Source organism: Pseudophryne corroboree, chromosome 1 (genome assembly GCF_028390025.1).
Source record: "Pseudophryne corroboree isolate aPseCor3 chromosome 1, aPseCor3.hap2, whole genome shotgun sequence".
NCBI classification, from domain to species: domain Eukaryota; kingdom Metazoa; phylum Chordata; class Amphibia; order Anura; family Myobatrachidae; genus Pseudophryne; species Pseudophryne corroboree.
In genome coordinates this window covers 132,180,739-132,204,723 of record NC_086444.1, presented here as the reverse complement: position 1 = coordinate 132,204,723, position 23,985 = coordinate 132,180,739, and the positions used below count along the sequence as shown (strand labels likewise).

The 23,985-nt window shown below is 44.3% G+C and overlaps 1 protein-coding gene across 7 annotated transcripts in view; it reads right to left on the bottom strand.

The window, feature by feature from the left end:
• Positions 1 to 23,985, bottom strand: part of IPO11 (importin 11) — a 1,123,558-nt gene that overhangs the window by 681,531 nt on the left and 418,042 nt on the right. For all 7 annotated transcript variants that reach the window (XM_063963049.1, XM_063963036.1, XM_063963028.1 and 4 more), the window contains exon 16: positions 22,585 to 22,711. In XM_063963049.1, the coding sequence (XP_063819119.1) occupies positions 22,585 to 22,711 (127 nt within the window). The remainder of the gene's footprint in view (positions 1 to 22,584; positions 22,712 to 23,985) is intronic.

Genomic DNA, 23,985 nt, shown 5'->3' with positions numbered 1-23,985 from the left:
TTGGTAGCTCTGATAGCAAAACTCTATTTTATATCCATGTATTAAGAAAATAAATTAGTCATCCATCTGAAATCCAGTTTATACCCCCTTCATGTTCAGAAATAAGAGCAGCAGTCTTAAAAAAAAAAAAACAACAACATTAATTACAGTACAAAAAAAAGTTAAATACAAAAACATATGACTAAATAAATATGTGTCTAACAGACCTAATATACTGAATAACTAAGGGGTCTATCCATGAATGTTAATGAATAGTGTAAGCAAATAATCTAAATGTGAATTAAAAAAAAAATGTTAAAAGCAACTGATGCTAAACAACTAAAATATATACTGAAATTAATATACTGTAAATCTGCTAAACATGCGTAGCAGTGAAACTTTATAATTGGCGACTGTCAATATGATTAGTCACCCTTTAGAGCCATGCATTGTGAAACACCTGTGATAAATACTCTTCAGTAGTGCATAGCGTGTGTTATTTAGTATTGGAAATTAGACTTTCATAGATTGAAAAAGCTAAAATGTATAAGTAAAAATTTCAAACTTTTGGTTGTTCTTAGGGTGGTAATTAATGGCAGTTTATATAAACTACTCAGTTTGATTTATGTAGTTTATTTATCCTTACAAAGAGCAGCATTCCCTATTGAAGTTAGCAATGTGTTTGAAAGAAATATGTTTTATCCTATTATTTCTTTTTTTTTTTTAACTGGTTAAAAAACTCAAAAGCACTTTAGAAGCAAGTACTTCACTCTTTTATTTTTTAGTCTCTTCTTTAACTGATTTGATAATCTTCCTAAAATGAAGTTAAGTAATTCTAAAGAGAATCTATCCAAAAATTTCTCCCAATATTATATTACTTGCTTTATTGCTTAGAACAGTGGCTTCAAAACGTCCTTGAATCAGGGAGTTGATTTTTAAATTCAAGAGGTGTATATTTGGGTTGGGATCATATGACTGGCGGCCGGGATCCCGGCGGTCAGCATCCTGACACGAGATCCTGGGTGCCAGAATGCCGGCAGGGGGGCAAGCGCAACAAAGCACCTTGCGGGCTCAGTGGCTCGCTGCGCTTACCACAGCTTCTATTCCCACTCTATGGGTGTCGGCATTTCACTTCAAGCGGTCGGGATGCCGGTGCCGGTATACTGACCACCGGTAACATGACTACATCCCATTGCATTAATTACATCGCATTTAATTATATATATATATATATATATATATATATACAGGTTGAGTATCCCTTCTCCAAAATGCTTGGGACCAGAGGTATTTTGGATATCGGATTTTTATGTATTTTGGAATAATTGCATACCATAGTGAGATATCATGGTGATGGGACCTAAATCTAAGCACAGAATGCATTTATGTATCATATACACCTTATACACACAGCCTGAAGGTCATTTTAGCCAATATTTTTTAAACCTTTGTACATTAAACAAAGTGTGTATACATTCACACAATTCATTTATGTTCCATATACACCTTATACACACAGCCTGAAGGTCATTTAATACAATATTTGTAATAACTTTGTGTATTAAACAAAGTTTGTGTACATTGAGTCATCAAAAAAATAAGATTTTACTTACCGGTAAATCTATTTCTCGTAGTCCGTAGTGGATGCTGGGGACTCCGTAAGGACCATGTGGAATAAACGGGCTCCGCAGGAGACATGGGCACTTTAAGAAAGAATTAGGACTACTGGTGTGCACTGGCTCCTCCCTCTATGTCCCTCCTCCAGACCTCAGTTAAGGAAACTGTGCCCGGAAGAGCTGACAGTACAAGGAAAGGATTTTGGAATCCAGGGTAAGACTCATACCAGCCACACCAATCACACCGTTTTACTCGTGATAAACTTACCCAGTTAACAGTATGAACAACAACAGAGCATCAGACCAACCTGATGCAACCATAACATAACCCTTATGTAAGCAATAACTATATACAAGCATTGCAGAAGAAGTCCGCACTTGGGACGGGCGCCCAGCATCCACTACGGACTACGAGAAATAGATTTACCGGTAAGTAAAATCTTATTTTCTCTAACGTCCTAGTGGATGCTGGGGACTCCGTAAGGACCATGGGGATCATACCAAAGCTCCCAAACGGGCGGGAGAGTGCGGATGACTCTGCAGCACCGAATGAGCAAACACAAGGTCCTCCTCAGCCAGGGTATCAAACTTGTAGAATTTTGCAAAAGTGTTTGAACCCGACCAAGTAGCTGCTCGGCAAAGCTGTAATGCCGAGACCCCTCGGGCAGCCGCCCAAGAAGAGCCCACCTTCCTTGTGGAATGGGCTTTTACTGATTTTGGAGGCGGCAATCCAGCCGCAGAATAAGCCTGCTGAATCGTGTTACAGATCCAGCGAGCAGTAGTTTGCTTTGAAGCAGGAGCACCCATCTTGTTGGATGCATACAGGATAAACAGCGACTCAGTTTTCCTGACCCCAGCCGTTCTGGCCACATAAACCTTCAAAGCCCTGACTACCTCTAGTAACTTGGTATCCTCCAAGTCACAAGTAGCCGCAGGCACCACAATAGGTTGGTTCAAATGAAAAGATGACACCACTTTTGGCAGAAATTGCGGACGAGACCGTAATTCTGCCCTGTCCATATGGAAAACCAGATAGGGGCTTCTATGTGACAAAGCCGCCAATTCTGACACACGCCTAGCCAAAGCTAAGGCCAACAGCATGACAACCTTCCACGTGAGATATTTTAACTCCACGGTTTTAAGTGGCTCAAACCAGTGTGATTTCAGGAAACTCAACACCACGTTAAGATCCTGAGGTGCCACTGGTGGCACAAAAGAGGCTGAATATGCAGCACTCCCTTTACAAACGTCTGAACTTCAGGAAGAGTAGCCAGTTCCTTTTGAAAGAAAATGGATAGGGCTGAAATCTGGACCTTAATGGACCCCAATTTTAAGCCCAAAGTCACTCCCGACTGTAGGAAGTGAAGGAAACGGCCCAGTTGGAATTCCTCTGTAGGGGCATTCCTGACCTCACACCAAGCAACATATTTTTGCCGTATACGGTGATAATGCTTAGCCGTCACGTCCTTCCAAGCCTTTATTAGCGTAGGAATAACCTCATCCGGAATGCCTTTTTCTGCTAGGATCCGGCGTTCAACCGCCATGCCGTCAAACGCAGCCGCGGTAAGTCTTGGAACAGACAGGGCCCCTGTTGCAACAGATCCTGTCTGAGAGGCAAAGGCCATGGGTCCTCTGTGAGCATTTCTTGCAGTTCCGGATACCAAGTCCTTCTTGGCCAATCCGGAACAATGAGTATTGTTCTCACTCCTCTTTTTCTTACGATTCTCAGCACCTTGGGTATGAGAGGAAGAAACACATAAACCGAATGGAACACCCACGGTGTCACTAGTGCGTCCACAGCTATCGCCTGAGGGTCTCTTGACCTGGCGCAATACATTTGTAGCTTTTTGTTGAGGCAGGATGCCATCATGTCCACCTGTGGCAGTTCCCAACGACTTGCAATCTTTGTGAAGACTTCCTAATGAAGTCCCCACTCTCCCGGGTGGAGGTTGTGCCTGCTGAGGAAGTCTGCTTCCCAGTTGTCCACTCCCGGAATGAACACTGCTGACAGTGCTTTTACGTGATTCTCCGCCCCGCGAAGAATTCTGGTGGCTTCCGCCATCGCCACCCTGCTCCTTGTGCCGCCTTGGCGGTTTACATGAGCCACTGCGGTGATGTTGTCTGCCTGAATCAGAACCGGTTGGTTGCGAAGCAGAGGTTCTGCTTGACTTAGGGCGTTGTATATGGCCCTTAGTTCCAGGATATTGATGTGCAGACAAGTCTCCTGACTTGACCACAGACCCTGGAAATTTCATCCCTGTGTGACTGCCCCCCACCCTCGGAGGCTTGCATCCGTGGTCACCCAGTCCTGAATGCCGAACATGCGATCCTCGATAAGGTGAGCACTCTGCAAGCACCACAGAAGAGACACCCTGGCGGATAGGGTGATCAGCCGCTGCATCTGAAGATGCGATCCGGACCACCTGTCCAACAGATCCCACTGAAAGGTCCTCGCATGGAACCTGCCAAAGGGAATGGCTTCGTATGACGCCACCTGTTTTGGTTTTAAGAGGCCTCTGACCAGAGTCACGAGCTCCTGAGCCTTCTCCGCCGGGAGAAAAACCTTCTTCTGGTCTGTGTCCAGAATCATGCCCAGGAAGGGCAGACGCGTCGTAGGAATCAGCTGCGACTTTGGAATATTCAGAATCCAGCCGTGCTGTTGCAACACTTCCCGAGACTGTGCTACGCTGATCAGCAACTGCTCTCTGGACCTCGCCTTCATGAGGAGATCGTCCAAGTATGGGATAATTGTGACTCCTTGCTTTCGCAGAAGCACCATCATTTCTGCCATTACCTTGGTAAATATTCTCGGTGCCGTGGACAGACCAAACGGCAACGTCTGGAATGGGTAATGACAATCCTGTACCACAAATCTGAGGTACGCCGGATGAGGTGGATAAATGGGCACATGAAGGTATGCATCCTTTATGTCCAGAGACACCATAAAATCCCCCCCTTCCAGGCTTGCGATGACCGCTCTGAGCGATTCCATCGTGAACTTGAACCTTTTCAGGTATATGTTCAGGGATTTTAAATTCAATATGGGTCTGACCGAACCGTCCGGTTTCGGTACTACAAACATGGTCGAATAATAACCCTTTCCTTGTTGAAGGAGGGGAACCTTGACCACCACCTGCTGAAGATACAATTTGTGAATTGCAGTTAACACTGTTTCCCTCTCGTGGGGGGAAGCCGGCAGGGCCGTCGGTGAGGGGGCATCTTCTCAAAGTCTAGCTTGCATCCCTGAGACACAATATCTATTGCCCAGGGATCTAACAGGGAGTGTGAACTTACGCAGGCGTGCCCCCACCGGGCCTAGCTCCGCCTGTGGAGCCCCAGCGACATGCGGTGGATTTTTGTAGAGGCCAGGGAGTACTTCTGTTCCTGGGACCTAGCTGTGTTGTGCAGCTTCTTTCCTCTGCCCCCGCCTCTGGCAAGAAAGGACGCACCTCGGACTTTCTTGTTTCTTTGTTCTAAAGGCTGCATTTGATAATGTCGTGCTTTCCTAGGCTGTGCAGGAATATAAAGCAAAATATCAGAATTACCAGCTATAGCTGTGGAGACCAGGTCCGAGAACCCTCCTCCACACAATCCTCAGCCTTCCATATGCCTCTTAAGTCGGCATCATCTGTCCATTGCATATTCTACAGGACACGTCAAGCAGAAATCGACATAGCTTTGTCTCTAGGACCCAGTATACTCATGTCTCTTTGGGCATGTTTTATATATATATATATATATATATATATATATATATATATATAAATCTCTTAAGACAGCATCTTTAATATATATATATATATCTCTATATATACATATATCTATATATATCTACATGCTAGGGTCTCAATCTCTGCTGATAAGGTACCTGTCCACGCTGCCCCAGTGCTATAAACCCATGCCGACACAATCGACGGTCTGTGCAGGATCCCTGAGAATAGCTGTTACGACAGGTTACCTTTTGGGCAAACGTGACACCCTAGGGGAAGATTCCCATCGTATCCTGGCCCTAGTGGGGAAAGGATACTGCCGGGGAATTCTTTGTGGGAAACTGTAGTCTCTTGTCTGGAGATTCCCGCTCTTTTTCCTCATGAGAGGAGGGAAATTTACCTCAGCTTTCTTCCCCTTAAACATGTGTACCCTTGTGTCAGGGACAGATGAGTCATCAGTGATATGCAAATCATTTTTTATTACAATAATCATATATTGAATACTTTTCTGCCATTTTGGCTGTAACTTTGCATTATCGTAGTCGACACTGGAGTCAATCTCCGTGTCGACATCAGTGTTTATTATTTTGGATAGTGAGCATTGAGAGACACTGAAGGTCTCTGCGACAGAGGGACAGACATGGGTAGATTTCCTGTCTGCTTTCTAATCTTTTGTGCAATAAATTCACCTTAGCACTTAATTACACATATCCAACAGGTGTCGGCGTTGTCGACGGAGACACCCTCACACACACATATTTGCTCTATCTCCTCCTTAGGGGAGCCTTTTACCTCAGACATGTCGACACACACGTACCGACACACCACACACACAGGGGGTGCTCTATTTGAAGACAGTTCCCCCACAAGGCCCCTTGGAGAGACAGAGAGAGAGTATGCCAGCACACACCCCAGCGCTATATGACCCAGGAATCACACAGTAACGTAGTGTTAACCCAGTAGCTGCTGTATATATTGTTTTTACGCCAAATTTATGTGCCCTCCCTCTCTTTTCACCCTCTTCTATCGTGCTTCTGCAGGGGAGAGCCTGGGGAGCTTTCTCTCAGCGGAGCTGTGGAGAGAAAATGGCGCTGGTGAGTGCTGAGGAAGAAGCCCCGCCCCCTCAGCGGCGGGCTTCTGTCCCGCGATTTTGTGTAAAATAATGGCGGGGGCTCATGCATATATACAGTGCCCAACTGTATATATGCTGCTTTTGCCAAGAGGTACCTAATTGCTGCCCAGGGCGCCCCCCCCCCCCTGCGCCCTGCACCCTACAGTGACCGGAGTGTGTGGGTTTAATGTGGGAGCAATGGCACACAGCTGCAGTGCTGTGCGCTACCTCATATGAAGACTGGAGTCTTCTGCCACCGCTTTTGACGTCTTCTTGCTTCTCACGCCGGCTTCTGGCTCTGCGAGGGGGACGGCGGCGCGGCTCTGGGATCGGACGACCAAGGGTGCGTTATTGTGTTCGATCCCTCTGGAGCTAATGGTGTCCAGTAGCCTAAGAAGCATGACCTAGCCGCAGTTAGTAGGTCTGCTTCTCTCCCCTCAGTCCCACGTAGCAGAGAGTCTGTTGCCAGCAGATCTCTCTGAAAATAAAAAATCCTAACAAAATACTTTCTTATTAGCAAGCTCAGGAGAGCTCACTAAAGTGCACCCAGCTCTGTCCGGGCACAGATTCTAACTGATGTCTGGAGGAGGGACATAGAGGGAGGAGCCAGTGCACACCAGTATTCCTAATTCTTTCTTAAAGTGCCCTGTTTCCTGCGGAGCCCGTCTATTCCCCATGGTCCTTACGGAGTCCCCAGCATCCACTAGGACGTTAGAGAAACAAAGGTTTCACTATCTCAGTCTCACTCAAAAAAGTCTGTATTTCGGAATATTTGGATATGGGATACTCAACCTGTATATATGTGTGTGTGTGTGTGTGTGTGTGTGTGTGTGCGTGCGTGTGTGTGTGCGCGGGGGGGGGGGGGGGGGGGGGTAGGACACAGCACCTTCTGCGTAATTAATATCCAATACCAAACATGAAGTTTATGCGCACTAGACGAGACAATAGTTCCAGCAAGTAGTATAATCTTTCTTCTTTTTTGTTAGTCCTTCCTCCGTCTCACGTGAGAATCCGGAGTATGGACCATAAGGAATTAAAGAATACAACAATAGTGCAATGTTGCAAAAAATGTGCAGACAATGTGCTAGTAAGGTAAACAGTGTTGCTGAGCTCTGTGCACTCACTGAATAACACACCCAGTGTTAGGAAATAAATTATAGTATGGTATAGTATAGTACGGTGAAAGTGCCCATAGTTTAGGGTAATAATATAATAATACCCTCAGGGCACTTGATCCTCACATGTAGCAGGTTCTTTATGCTTATCTTCACCTCCTTCTGGATTATGGACTTTAAAACCAAAACATAATCTCCCAATAAGGGGAAAAAGTGGCCATCGTGTGATAGTTTTTTTTTTTTTATTGAAAGACATACACACAAAAGGAAAAATTATATATATACAGAGTGAACCCGTACAATAAGTAAAAATTCAAAGATCCTGTGGAGGAGTATAGCATGTACCCAACGCGTTTCGTCTTGTAACAGCTTTAGTAGGACTTCATCAAGGGGACAGTCAACAGGAGGAAGAAATAGAGTTTGCCTTCAAGGAAGGACTTTTCTTCGGCAGCCCCCTTATTTGGGGAAGTGTAATGCAGATTGCCTTACTGAATGTTGGTTATCTTGTTTCGTACTGTTCATATAAGTGTTGGTAACTAGGTAGCAGCACTACTTACACTACTACACACACACACACATATATATATATATATATATATATATATATTTATTTATTTTTTTGCAGGAAACCATAAAGACGACCGGTCTGTAATATCATCATTTTCACTTTAAAAGAGAGACACTGACTATTAATATTTACTTCCTTAATTACAGGCTTACCATACTATCCCTTTAAACTGGGAAACTAATGAGTAACACAGGTTTTGTGGCTGGCTGATTTCAAGCCTGCATTTCACCTGATTATAATCAGCCACAGAACCTGTGTAATCCATGAGCGTTCCTCTTTAAAGGGATGGTATGGTAAGCCTAGTTAAATAGCAATTAAGATTTAGTACCTATTTCTTCAATTACTGTCATTATCAATAGTACAATTCTTGTTACATAAAAGGCAAAGAAAAAACCTTAAGGAAGCATTTGACAGTAATTTAATGAGGAAAGGCTTACTGCAGTGTAATGTGTTCATTATGTTGCATGTCATTAACAATCCTGACAAAACGATACAACTATTTAGCCAATTAAACAAATGACTAATGTGCTTTTTGTCACCCACTCCTCTGTGTCCTGGTGAGAGAAGGAGTAAAGCATATTGTCTGATACATATTAATACTGAGCTATTTGTCACTTGATAAAGCGCTATTAATATACTAGCAATGTGGATTGGACTTCAAAATCATTAAAGGAATATAGAAAACACTAATTAGGCCCAATCAAGTGCCACTGTATTCGGAACTACTTATACTTTTTTCAAAATTGGATTAAAATGGTTTACATATAATAAACTGTGTGTTACTGCATAAAGGTAGCTATGTTTGGTTTGCCGGGGGCTATCCAATTAGCTCTGATAATCCAGAGTTTATACCCGATGCCGGCATTTATCAGGGATTACGCTTTGCGTGCCTCAAGCACATGAAGCATAATCCATGATAAATGCCCCCAAGACCCACGGATAAGTGCCGCGAAAATACATAGAGCCACTGCTTTTTGCAGGACCTATGTATTTTCGAGACCTAATTGGATAAAGGTGTTATAAAACAACACCTGTTTTATGCAGTAGCGGCACTATCGCGGGTAATTGGAAACTCCTGTATGAGTATTACAGGTAGCTCGAAGTTTTGGTGGCACCATGGGAAAACATTAACATTTAGAAAAAAAAAACCCAGGATTTTAATACCTACCGGTAAATCCTTTTCTCCTAGTCCGTAGAGGATGCTGGGGTCCACTTCAGTACCATGGGGTAAAGATGGTTCCGCAGGAGCCATGGGCACTTTAAGGCTTTTCTAGAGTGTGAACTGGCTCCTCCCTCTATGCCCCGCCTCCAGACCTCAGTATAGGAACTGTGCCCAGGTAAACGGACATTTCGAGTAAAGGATTTACTTTTAAGTTAACGGTGAGATTCATACCAGCTCACACATCAACCATGCCGCACAACATGGCATTCAACATAACACATGCCGACGGGCATGAACAATTGCAGCAACATGCTGAAAACAATTGTAACACAACACTTGTGTAACTACAAAACTAACAACTGCAGGAAAAGTACGCACTGGGTCGGGTGCCCAGCATCCTCTACGGACTAGGAGTAAAGGATTTACCGGTAGGTATTAAAATCCTGTTTTCTCATACGTCCTAGAGGATGCTGGGGTCCACTTCAGTACCAAGGGGTTTTACCAAAGCTCCAGTACGGGCGGGAGAGTGCGGACGACCTTGCAGCACCGATTGACAAAACTTTAGGTCCTCATCGGCCAAGGTGTCAAACTTGTAAAACTTAGCAAACGTGTTTGCCCCTGACCAAGTAGCTGCTCGGCAAAGTTGTAAAGCCGAGACCCCCCAGGCAGCCGCCCAGGATGAGCCCACCTTTCTAGTAGAATGTGCATTTACCGAATTCGGCAACGGCACTCATGCCGTGGAATGAGCGTGCTGAATCGTACCTCTGATCCAGCGCGCAATAGTCTGCTTAGAAACAGGACACCCAATCTTGTTGGGAGCATACAGGACAAACAGAGCCTCTGTTTTCCGTATCCGAGCTGTTCTAGCGACATAAATTTTCAAGGCTCTGACCACATCCAGAGACTTTGACGCAGCAAAGGTGTCAGTGGCCACTGGCACCACAATAGGTTGGTTTATATGGAAAGAAGAAACCACCTTTGGAAGAAATTGCTGACTAGTTCTTAACTCTGCCCTATCTTCATGGAAGATCAAGTAAGGGCTCTTGTGAGACAAGGCTCCTAACTCAGACACCCGCCGCGCGGATGACAAGGCCAACAGCATGACCACTTTCCAAGTGAGAAACTTCAATTCTATCTCCTGTAGAGGTTCAAACCAATCCGATTGAAGGAACTGCAACACCAGATTAAGGTCCCATGGTGCCACCGGAGGCACAAATGGAGGTTGGATGTGCAGCACCCCTTTCACGAACGCCTGAATATCTGGAAGGGAGGCCAATTGTCTTTGAAAAAAGATTGATAAGACCGAAATCTGGACCTTGATCGAACCCAATCTTAGGCCCGCATCCACACTCGCCTGCAGAAAATGGAGAAAACGTCCCAACTGAAACTCTTCCGTAGGAGCCTTCTTGGATTCACACCAAGACACATATTTTCTCCAAATACAGTGGTAATGTTTAGACGTTACTCCTTTCCTGGCCTGAATTAGAGTGGGGATGACTTCTTTGGGAATACCCTTTCGGGCTAGGATCTGGCACTCAACAGCCATGCGGCCAAACGTAGCCGCGGTAAGTCTTGATACACGCACGGCCCCTGCTGCAGCAGGTCCTCGCGAAGAGGAAGAGGCCGAGGATCTTCCATGAGCAACTCCTGAAGATCTGGATACCAAGCCCTCCTTGGCCAGTCCGGGATAATGAAGATCGCTCGAACCCTTGTTCTTCTTATGATCTTGAGAACTTTTGGTATCAGTGGAAGTGGAGGGAAGACATACATCGACCGAAACACCCACTGTGACACCAGTGCATCCACTGCTATTGCTTGAGGGTCTCTCGACCTGGTACAATATCTCTGAAGCTTCTTGTTGAGACGAGATGCCATCATGTCTACTTGAGGAACTCCCCAAAGACTTGTCACCTCTGCGAAGACTTCTTGGTGGAGGCCCCACTCTCCTGGATGGAGATCATGTCTCCTGACCCTGATGGTTTATGTACGCAACTGCTGTTACATTGTCCGACTGGATTTGTATGGGTTGATCTTGAAGAAGATGCACCGCTTGTAGAAGGCCGTTGTAAATGGCTCTCAACTCCAGAACGTTTATGTGAAGACAGGTTTCCTGACTTGACCATTTTCCTTGGAAGCTTTTCCCCGGTGTGACTGCTCCCCAGCCTCGGAGACTTGCATCCATGGTTACTAGGACCCAGTCCTGAATCTCGAACCTGCGTCCCTCTAGTAGGTGAGAACTGTGTAGCCACCACAGGAGCGAAATTCTGGCTTTGGAGGACAGGATTATCTTCTGGTGCATGTGTAGGTGGGATCCGGACCACTTGTCCAACAGGTCCCACTGGAATACTCTGGCATGGAATCGGCCAAACTGTATGGCCTAGTACGCCACTACCATTTTTCCCAACAACCGAATGCATTGATGGATCGACACTCCTGTTGGTTTCAAAATTTGTTTGACCATTCTCTGGATTTCCTGAGCCTTTTCTACTGGAAGAAATACCCTCTGTACTTCTGTGTCCAGTATCATCCCCAGAAAGGACAATTTTGTCGTCGGTTCCAACTGTGACTTTGGAAAATTCATGATCCAACCGTGTTGTTTGAGTACTGACAAGGAGAGTGCAATGTTCTGCACCAACCGTTCCCTAGATCTCGCCTTTATCAGGAGATCGTCCAGGTAAGGAATTATATTGACTCCTTGCTGTCGAAGGAGGACCATCATCTCTGCCATCACCTTGGTGAATACCCTCGGTGCCGTGGAGAGTCCGAACGGCAACATCTGGAATTGGTAATGACAATCCTGTATTGCGAATTTCAGATAAGCTTGATAAGGAGGATAAAATGGGAACATGCAAGTAGGCATCTTTTATGTGTACTGACACCATGAAGTCCCCTTCCTCCAGACTGGAAATCACTGCCCTCAGAGATTCCATCTTGAACTTGAACCTTTTCAGGTAGAGATTCAGAGATTTCAGGTTAAAAATTGGTCTGACCGAGTCGTCCGGCTTCGGAACTACGAAGAGGCTTGAATAAAACCCTTCTCCCTGTTGTGACAAGGGCACCAGGACAATTACTTGATCCTGACTTATTTTTTGAATTGCAGCTGTTACTATTTCTCTGTCCGGGAGAGAAGCAGGCAAGGTCGATTTGAAAAATCGGCATGGAGGGACGTCTTGAAACTTCAATTTGTATCCATGGGACACTATTTGCAAGACCCATGGGTCCAGGCCAGATTGAACCCAGAGCTGACTGAAAACTTTCAGACGTGCCACCACCCGAGCGGACTCCCGCAAGGGAGCCCCAGCGTCATGCTGCAGATTTGGCAGAAGCAGGGGTTGATTTCTGCTCCTGTGATCCTGGAAACGCTTTGGACTTTTTCCCTCTTCCCCTCCCTCTACCTGCAAAGAAAGGGGAACCTTTACCCTTTTTGTATTTGTTGGGTCGAAAGGACTGCATCTAAGAGTGATATGTCTTTTTGCCGGCGCAGGAGCATAAGGCAAGAATGTCGACTTACCTGCGGTAGCCGCAGAAACTAAAGCATCCAGCCCATCTCCAAACAAGGCCTCACCTTTATATTCCTTTTGGAATCTGCGTCAGCATTCCATTGGCGAATCCACAACACCCACCGAGCTGAGACTGCCACGGTAGTGGCTTTTGAACCCAAGAGCCCAATATCTTTCATGGCTTCTAGCATGTATGCAGCAGCGTCTTTGATATGAGCGTCTTTGATATGATATGTTAGGAGTATCTCGTCTCTATCTATTGTGTCAATTTCAGATGACAAGTTGTCTGACCATTTTTCGATAGCACTACTCACCCACGCACAAGCAATGGTGGGCCTGAGTAGCATACCATTGGCCACATAAATAGATTTTAACGTAGTCTCTAACTTGCGGTCTGCCGGCTCCTTTAGTGATGCCGTCCCAGGCGCAGGTAGAATCACCTTATTAGTTAATCGTGACAGGGCACTGTCTCAAACGGAGGGTGACTCCCACCTTTCCCTGTCCTCTGCTGGGAAAGGATAAGCAATCTGAATTCTTTTGGGAATCTGAAATTTCTTTTCAGGGTTTACCCAAACTCCCTCAAAGAGAGTATTTAGCTCATGAGAAGGAGGGAAAATTACATTAATTTTATTTTCCTTATAAAAATAAGCCTTCTCCTGAGGTAAAGGAGAGGCTTCTGTAACGTCTAAGACCTCCTTTATAGCAACAATCATGTATTGAATGCTTTTTGCCAATTTAGGATCAATTTCCCTGGAATCACTAGTGTCGACACAGGAATCAGAGTCCGTGTCGGTATCAGTTTGTACTATTTGTGCAAATGGCCTCTTATGTGACCCAGAGAGGACCCCCGCGGATGAAAAGGCAGAACTATAAAAAATCACATCTTCCACTGATTTTCTCCAGTTTTCTGCATGAGACTCAGACTTATCCAATCTCTTACTTATATGATTCACACGATCATGTCATTCTTTCACCCATTCAGGCTCGTGGTGTGCCGGCAGCGCCACCACATTACAACTCTGTGTCCCTAAAATGGCTCCCTCAGGGGAAGAGCTTCCTGCCTCAGACATGTCACACACGTGCACAACCACACCACAGACACTCCGGGACTTATAGGGGACAGACCCCCAGTAAAATCTGTCAGAAGGACACACAAGGATTTGCCAGCTCACAACTCAGCGCTAATGATACAATCCCTGTGTAACACAAAATGCCCACAGACCTGTAGCGCTTTTATAATGTCAAATTCACAATACAGAACCAATTTACACTGTGACCCCCTGTTTTGCACCCTGATACTTGGTTCAGAAGTGGAGGAGGACCAGCGTTCTTCTCTGCAGCTTGCTAGGAGAAAAATGGCGCTGAGCAGTGTAATGGCTGACTGAGGAGGAAGCCTCGCCCCCATAATGGTGCATTTCTCCTCAGACTTTTCAATACTATTTTTTATACTGGCGGGGGTAGGACTGTGCCTCAGCATCTTACGTCCCATCTTTAGCCAATTTTGAGTAGGTGTCATGCTGCCCAGGGTGCGACACCCCCCCCCCCCACGCGCCCTGCACCCTGCTGTGCTTGTGTGGATGGGTAGCATGGCGCGCAGAGTTCCCGTCCGCTGCGCTGTACCTTTTAGCCGTCACGATGACTGAAGATCCTCTTCTGTACACTCACCTGTCTTCTGACTTCTGGCTCTGTAAGGGGGGTGACGGCGGGCTGTGGGAGTGAGCGCATAGCTGCAGCTAGTGTTCAGCACCCTTCAGGAGCTAATGTTGTCAGCCAGAAGCAGAGCCATGAAACTATTCAGGAAGTTGGTTCCTACTTCTGCCCTCTAAGTCCCACGAAGCAGGGAGACTGTTGCCAGCAGTCCTCCCTGAAAATAAAAAACCTAACATAAAGTCTTTCAGAGAAACTCAGTAGAGCTCCCCTGGAGTGCATCCAGTCTGCCTGGGCACATTTTCTAAACTGAGGTCTGGAGGAGGGGCATAGAGGGAGTAGCCAGTTCACACTCTAGAAAAGTCTTAAAGTGCCCATGGCTCCTGCGGAACCGTCTATACCCCATGGTACTGAAGTGGACCCCAGCATCCTCTAGGACGTATGAGAAATACAAAATAAACACTCTAATGCGGGGTACACACTAAAGATATGCTCCATGAGAAATATAGTTGAACTTTTTCCCTTAAACTTCCCGGAGTCCCGGACAAATGATACTGAGTGTGCACACTGAGCGATTTTTACAAACATCCAACGATATACAGGAGATATCCGATACTAGGTTTTTTTTTAGCTACTGGGTAGGAATTTCATGGGGGTCATTCATCATTCGTAGCTTACACACTGGACAATATGCAATTTATCATTAACGACATAGCCAGAATTGACCGGCATGTACAGACGACAGAAGGGCTCGCTAGCGACCCAAGGGTGCTTGCATCGTTAACAAAATAGTGCATACACACTGGACAATATTACAAACAATATCGCTCAGAAGGGTCAAAATGAGCGCTATCATTTCAAATATTGGCCCTCATTCCGAGTTGTTCGCTCGCAAGCTGCTTTTAGCAGCATTGCACACGCTAAGCCACCGCCTACTGGGAGTGAATCTTAGCATAGTAAAATTGCGAACGAAAGATTCTCAAAATTGCGATTACACACCTCTTAGCAGTTTCTGAGTAGCTTCAAACTTACTCGGCATCTGCGATCAGTTCAGTGCTTGTCGTTCCTGGTTTGACGTCACAAACACACCCAGCGTTCGCCCAGACACTCCTCCGTTTCTTCAGCCACTCCCGCGTTTTTCCCAGAAACGGTTGCGTTTTTTCGCACACACCCATAAAACGGCCAGTTTCCGCCCAGAAACACCCACTTCCTGTCAATCACATTACGATCACCAGAACGAAGAAAAAACCGTGAGTAAAATACCTAACTGCATAGCAAATTTACTTGGCGCAGTCGCACTGCGGACATTGCGCATGCGCATTCGCGACTAATCGCTCCGTTGCGGAAAAAAAATAACGCGCAAACAACTCGGAATGACCCCCCATTGTCTATTATGTACCCAGCTTTACACAAACCCAACAGAACCAAATTATTTTATAATCAGAGAATCACTAAACTGTGAAACTTTTTACGTCTCAGCTCACAGCAGCTGATGCCTCTAACAGATATCACTATTACTGTGCATCTCACTCTCAGCTCACAGCAGCTGATGCCTCTCACAGATCTCACTATCAGTATCATTGTGCATCTCACTCTCAGCGCATAGCAGCTGATGCCTCTCAAAGATACTGATTCACTATCACTGTGCATCTTACTCTCAGAGATCTCACTATCACCATCAGTATCACTGTGCATCTCACTCTCAGCTCAAACCAGCTGATGCCTCTCACAGAACTCACTATCACTGTGCATCATACTCTCAGCTCACAACAGCTGATGCCTCTCAGAGATCTCACTATCACTGTGCCTCTCACTCTCAGCAGCTGACGCCTTTCCCAGATTTCACTATCACTATCACTGTGCATCTCACTCTTAGCTCACAGCAGCTGATGCCTCTCATAGACACTGTATCACTATCACTGTGCATTACTCTCAGAGATCTCACTATCACCATCAGTATCACTGTGCATTTCACTCTCAGTTCACAGCACCTGATGCCTCTCACAGAACTCACTATCACTGTGCATCTTACTCTCAGCTCACAACAGCCTCTCAGAGATCACACTATCACTGTGCATCTCACACTCAGATCACAACAGCTGGTGTCTCAAGAGATCTCACTATCAGTATCACTGTGCATTTCACTCTCTACTCACAGCAGATGATGTCTCTCACAGAACTCACTATCACTGTGCATCTTACTCTCAGCTCACAACAGCCTCTCAGAGATCACACTATCACTATCACTGTGCATCTCACTCTCCGCTCACAACAGCTGGTGTCTCAAGAGATCTCACTATCAATGTTCTCCTCACTCTCAGCACACAACAGCTGACACCTCTTACAGAACTCACTATCAGTATCACTGTGCATCTCACTCTCAGTGCAAGTTCATTGCAACACTGTCCAGCCCACAGCTACACTACTAACAGGCCTGGCCTGATCGGCAGCTTCCCGCTTCTGTCTTCTGCTGTACTGCTCTAGTACGCCATATGGTTGGTGCTCCAGTAGAGGCTATTCTACTCACTTTACATTATCCTGCCCCATCTACCTCATTAAGGGATGTATTTATTAACCTATATCCAGGCAATTATCCTGCATTTTAGCAGGAGAAAGTGAGGAGTTGTTTTTTTTTTTTTTGGTTAGTCCTTGTAGGTTTTAATGGGAGATTTTATAAAACAATGTTCAATGTGAAGTATAGGAGTAAGCCTTGGTTTCTAGCACCTCTGACCAGCGAGGAAGTCAATACAGTTTTCAGGTGAAGGAAAAAGTTCTGTCTCCCTAAAGTCACTCGCCCACCCTTCCATCTCCCACAAAATGTAGTCTCATCTTTCCACCAATGCCAAACTAGGAGCACCCGCAAGCCTAAACCACATTTAGCAAGTAGGCATGTGACATCACAGAAAGGCAATTGCTCTCTGCACATGCATATTCCAACATGACCGCTCACTGACTCCCACAGAAGAGTGTCCACAATAGACAAATATCATACACTGCTCAATAGTTACAGTAAGACGGCTTTACTTTATTGGGCTCCATAAAATTCATTTATTGGAAATAATTATCTTCCAGAAAAGGGAGGAAAATACAAGAGCTTTACATTCATTATGCACTCTTGATGCTACATCAAGAACCAATCTTTACTAACCCATGACATTGTGAAGACACGTACAGAGATCTATTAGAGAAGAGAAAGGCTTCAACGACAGTCATGAGAGGGACCTTACTGCCAGCCCTGTCAGTGCACATGTATTATGTACATATTGGCCGGTAATAAAGAGATCTGCTGCTCATTAAGCACGTTTCTTGTTTCAGTCTAGTTCTGGGTTCCTCCCAGTTTACCGCCAATTACTTCATTGACAAAGCATTTCACACTTTATATCTATTTTCAGGACATGCAAAGGCATAACTGCCACTCACTGTAATGAGCGGTGTCACATTAAAAGATCATCCTCCTGTAATACTGCAAATGGTCTATGCCTAAGAACAACAACCTTGAAAAGACAAAGTAGGATACAGAAAAGAAAACAAAACAAAACAAAAGACCTGGTGTAGGAACATCCATTTAATAGGCACATAGTACCTTGTCCAGAAGCACGGAACCCACTTAAAAAGACTAGATTAATCCATCAAGAAAATAAAGAAAAAAATACAAAAACATTTACAGTTTTCTATTCTCCTTTTAAAAATAACGTGGTATTTCACACAATGAAGCAAGATGAATATAATGAACTTCATTCTTTTGAAGCTTATATAGCAGAGACTGTTCGCATTTATAAATGAAGATACACTCATCCACATATGCGAAAACTCTATCCAGATTACACTTTGACAATTGATAGAAAAGCCCAAAATGTACAGTGTAAATGCAACCGGTTTCCCATACTTATGCTGGATTGGGTTCGGGTGACCGGCATTTGGGATCCTGCCTGTCATCATACCGACACCAGGATCCTGAGCATTAGCTTACCGGCAGGGGCAAGGGGGAGGGGGTGGTCAGGGGGGGGGGGGGGCGAGCGCAACGAAGACCCTTGCAGGCTTGCTGCACTCGCCACGTGTTGTGGGAACAGTCCCTGTTAGTCGACATGTCGACTGTTGGGCTGTGAATCGGTCAGGATTCCAGTGTCGGTATAATGACCGCCGGTCACATGTCACATAACTACATCCCCTTATGCTCTCCTAAAGATGGGCATACACAATACAATAATCTGACAGATTATCTGCGATATCTGACTGGTTGGAATGAAAATCTGGTAATGGATGAGAGCAAATGGCAATCGACCATTTACTCCCAAACACTGAAAAATGAAAAAAAGACTTGTAATTCAGACAGATTGCTTAAATCGCGGCTTTAACCAATTTGTAGGAACAACCGTTTCACTGTTTGCCAGTGTTTGGGAGCAAATGGTTGATTGTCATTTAATTTCATCCATTACCAGATTTTCATTCCAACCAGCCAGATATGGCAGATAACCTGCCAGATAATTGTACAGTGTAGGCCCAGCTTTAGACATTAAGTTAATCAATACAGACATTTCATGAACATACAGTATGTATCACCTGCAACCATTTTTGTCTGAAAACATTTAAAGATGAGAAGCTGGCAATACAGGGCCTGATGCAAAGGTGAATGTTTACATTACCTCCTTCTCCTCCCCAGCTTTGTCCCTCCCTCTTGGTATTGGCTCCCCCCACCCCTAGAGCAGAGTGTGTGTCAGGGGGGACTGATCATCAGTCCTTCCTGTTGTAGCTGATCTCTGCGCTTAAATTATTCTGTAAAGCAGTGTTTCCCAAACTGGGTGCCATGGTATCCTGAGGTCCCATGATAACATGCAGAGGTGCCATGGGTAGGGGGCCAGGACAAATCAAAATTGTTATGGGAGTGCTGTTCCCCACCGCCCACTCCTCACTCTGACAAAATGGGAGTTAGCCTGAGAGTTAGTTTATTTATTATAACGTATTATTGTTCTGAATGCATAATTTCAATTATGTATTATGTAGGTTTAAAAGAATCGTTTTTTTTTTGTTTAATGAGGAATGCTGCTATAATATATGTCAATAAGGTACAGCCAGGATATAAAGAGGCTGGGTTAAGGTTATGCCACACTCCCTGACAAAGTCCATACCGTACCAGGAAGTGTGACTGCACTGTACAATGGCGCTGACTTGGGAGACCTGCCACCTAGTGTGTTCTGGAGACACCAGTGTGAGCAAAGCTTATCAGCTTGTCACATGATCAGTACTGCTATCTTTCATGTACGTGATGAGCATTTTATAAGTAAAAGTTGTTTTTATAATATTCTCACTTTAGGGGTTATTCAGAGATGGACGCAGATCTTGTTTCCGCAGCAAAATCTGCGTCCATAAACTCACATGCTGGTGGCCGCACAGCACTGGCAAGTCCATCCAGCATGTCTGGGGCCGACCCGCGATGCGTTCACAATTTATTTGCGAACGAATCTAAAAGAGGTCTAACCCTTGCCTGCGTAGGCAGGGGTTCCATCCACATGCAGGAAACGCAGGCGAAGTCATTGGTTGGCACCCGGAAAAATGGGCATGACACGCCTGCATTTCCCGGTCTCCTCCTCCAAGGCTGCGTCACCGCCCTGGATGCCCATCTCGTGTCAATCACAACGCGATCGCATCCTTGTGGGATGTGATCGCATGAAGGGTCGCGCACTCACACTATGGCCGATGTACTTGCGCAGATCTTATGGAAGCGGACAAAATGTTGTGCTGTCTGTGACAGATTTTTTTTTTTCCTGTAACCACTATAATCGTGGCAGTACTCAGACTTAAAATGCGGGAAGAATGAGACAGGCAGTAGGTATTGCTAAAATCCAGTGTAAGAACAACTGAGAAATATAGTTTGGTCACTTTCTGGCATGGATGAGGTATGTTTTAGGTTTGACATCAACGGTCTTAATTTTGCTGGGACAGTCCAAAGTTGTAGAGCTCTAAAGGGATGATGTTCCACCAAAAAGAGAGCCTAGTATGTATGTATAAGAATGGAATGAGCACTGGAACCTCAATATTTATTTGTTTTGGCAGTATAATTGGTGGTCACTTCAGCTGCCCTGTCCCCACCCTTCCCATCCTGTTACACTTCCACCCTCACACCTTTCCCAGTCCTTGGTTCTCCTAGAGCATGGATGCACATCACACCTAGGGTTCAATCCAATTGTGGGCGAAGGGTGCGAGTTGCCGTTGCAATGGTGTGGGAATACCGGTACGGCATATTTCGCCCCTCTCCAAACTCCCACCCTCCTCGTTGCCTGATCCCACCACAAATTCACACAATTTTGTACGCAAAATTGGGGCTGCAAACAAAATTTTTAGTCCGAACTGCCATAAAGTGCGGCTTTTGCCTAACTCGCATGGACAATTGGACTGACCCCCTAATGTGATTGACATGTGACACAGCTGCGATAAGGTCATCATGCAAACGTGATAAATAAATAAATAAATATATATATATATATATATATATATACAGGTTGAGTATCCCTTATCCAAAATGCTTGGGACCTGAAGTATTTTGGATATCGGATTTTTCCGTATTTTGGAATAATAGCATACTATAATAAGATATCATGGTGATGGGACCCAAGTCTAAGCACAGAATGCATTTATGTTTCATATACACCTTATACACACACCCTGAAGGTCATTTTAGCCAATATTTTTAATAACTTTGTGCATTAAACAAAGTGTGTGTACATTCACACAATTCATTTATGTTTCATATACACCTTATACACACAGCCTGAAGGTCATTTAATACAATATTTTTAATAACTTTGTGTACATTGAGCTATCAGAAAACACTCAAAAAATTCCGTATTTCAGAATACAGGTTGAGTATCCCATATCCAAATATCTGAAATACGGAATATTCCGAAATACGGACTTTTTTGAGTGAGAGTGAGATAGTGAAACTTTTGTTTTTTGATGGCTCAATGTACACAAACCTTGTTAAATACACAAAGTTATTAAAAATATTGTATTAAATGACCTTCAGGCTGTGTGTATAAGGTGTATAAGAAACATAAATGAATTGTGTGAATGTACACACACTTTGTTTAATGCACAAAGTTATAAAAAAATATTGGCTAAAATGACCTTCAGGCTGTGTGTATAAGGTGTATATGAAACACAAATGCATTCTGTGCTTAGACTTGGGTCCCATCACCATGATATCTCATTATGGTATGCAATTATTCCAAAATACGGAAAAATCCCATATCCAAAATACCTCTGGTCCCAAGCATTTTGGATAAGGGATACTCAACCTGTATTCAGTTTTTCGGAATATTTGGATGTGGGATACTCAACCTGTATATGTGTGTGTGTGTATGTATATATATATATATATATATATATATATATATATATATACTGTCCAGGGTTTCAGAATATTCAGTTTTTCGGAATATTTGGATGTGGGATACTCAACCTGTATATGTGTGTGTGTGTGTGTGTGTATATATATATATATATATATATATATATATATATATATATATATATATATATACTGTCCAGGGTCTGGCACTCCCAAATTCCAAATGGTATTGCACTGGTGCCTTAACAATATTGCAATGTGTATCAAACGAAGGTGCGGCACTCAAGCTTTGCTTCAATAAAACTCAGCAGCCAAACATGGATTATCAACGTTTCAATACTTCAAATCACATTGTCATCAGGATATATAAAACTCAGCATCCAAACTTGGATTATCAACATTTCAATATTTCAAATCATATTGTCATCAGGATATAGATATATATCCTGATGACAATAGGATTTGAAATATTTAAACGTTGATAATCCATGTTTGGCTGCTGAGTTTTATTGAAGCTTGAGTGCCGCACCTTCGTTTGAGATATATAAAATGATATTTACTTTTATAACACCCTGTGCAATTGAAAAACACGTGGCCTCAGCTGACCCCAGGCACTTCCGGTTCCAGGTGGAAGTTATGTCATAGGTACCGCCTACAGGGGGCAGACATAGTCGCCATAGTGACTACCATCACCACACTGAAAACATAAATAAACAGGGAGATATGACATCATTTCCACTTTGTTTTATATCATATTATCCTGACGAAAGGTGCAAAATAGGAGGACTTTTCTAATACATATTAAATTATGGTAAACTTAAATGTACTTACAACTAAGTCTTGGTCCTGTAGCAAACTGAGAATTACTTCATACAGAGGTGGCCTCAAATCAGCTTTAAACTTCACTGAAACCCACTGTCCAATTAGCCAAATGACTCTACGACGTAATAACTTATACCTTTAAGAAAATAAAACATTCAAAAATGTATGTAGCAAACATACAAAAACATCAACATCATCAGTGAACAAAACATGCCACATATTTTTTAAACAATACTTCTGTCCTGCCAGTGCTCACAATATACTCACACAATACATGTTATACAGTATGTAGGCACCTGCAGTGTGATCACAGCTAGGAAATACCCAGCATTGCCTTCAGTGGGCCTCAGTGACAAGTGGAGGTAAATTCAACTCCCAGCCACACAAAAAACAGTAAGATGAAGAAATTCTGCAGTTCTGTCAGATAATAAGACAATACAAATAATTGAGCAAGCCATTGAGGAGCCAAGGAATGATTAGACATGGAGCAGGCAATAGGTACAGGACATGGAGGAGAATGCAGAGATGGGACACGATGGAGACTAGGGCCGTATTCAGAGGTGCACGCAGGTGAGAGAAGGACATTGGGAGTAATAAATCGACAAACTGCGCATGTGCAGACCAGAAGAGATCCTTACTACACACGCATGAAAAATAGAGCGTATGTATTTGTAGTATGACATCACTATTACTTAAAATAGCTTCTGTGATCCATGGTGGCTCAGGGTGGAAACTAGGAATTGCCCTGAAGTGATCACGAAAAGGAGGTGGCATGGGCGTGCTACGGGAGCGGTGTGGCTGTGCTACCGGAGTGGCGTGAGCGTGCTACCGAAGCGGCATGGGCGTGCTACCGTAGTGGCATGGGCGTTCTATCGGAGTGGCATGGGCTTGCTATGGGAGTGGCATGGGCGTTCTATCGGAGTGGCATGGGCTTGCTATGGGAGTGGCATGGTCATGTTTTAGCATGCGGCTGTGATCTTGTTCGCAACACCACAGCCACAGTGGTTATATCTTAAAAAAGTTACAAGGGAGACACTGTACCAGAACAGGGGCAGCTTGAGAAGTCGATGCTATGATCGATGGTGCATCTGTGGTGGAGAGATCGAAACTACCAGCAAAGCTGAACATTCCTCAGATAAGAAAAGTGGGCGTGGCCGAGTGTGACAGTCCATCGCACAGAAATGTATGAGAGGAATGCATTTGCATATTTTTGCACTTTAGAATCTGTGAGTAATCGCAGCCGCACATGAACCGCGTGCACCTCTACATCAGGCACAAGAAGAGGAATTGTGTGATATAAATGTATATCTGGGGCAAAGGGCAGGAGAGACATAAGAGACAATAGAGCATTGGAGAGACAGGATATACGAAGTTCACAGAAACAATATGTGCATAAAGAGGATGAGAAAG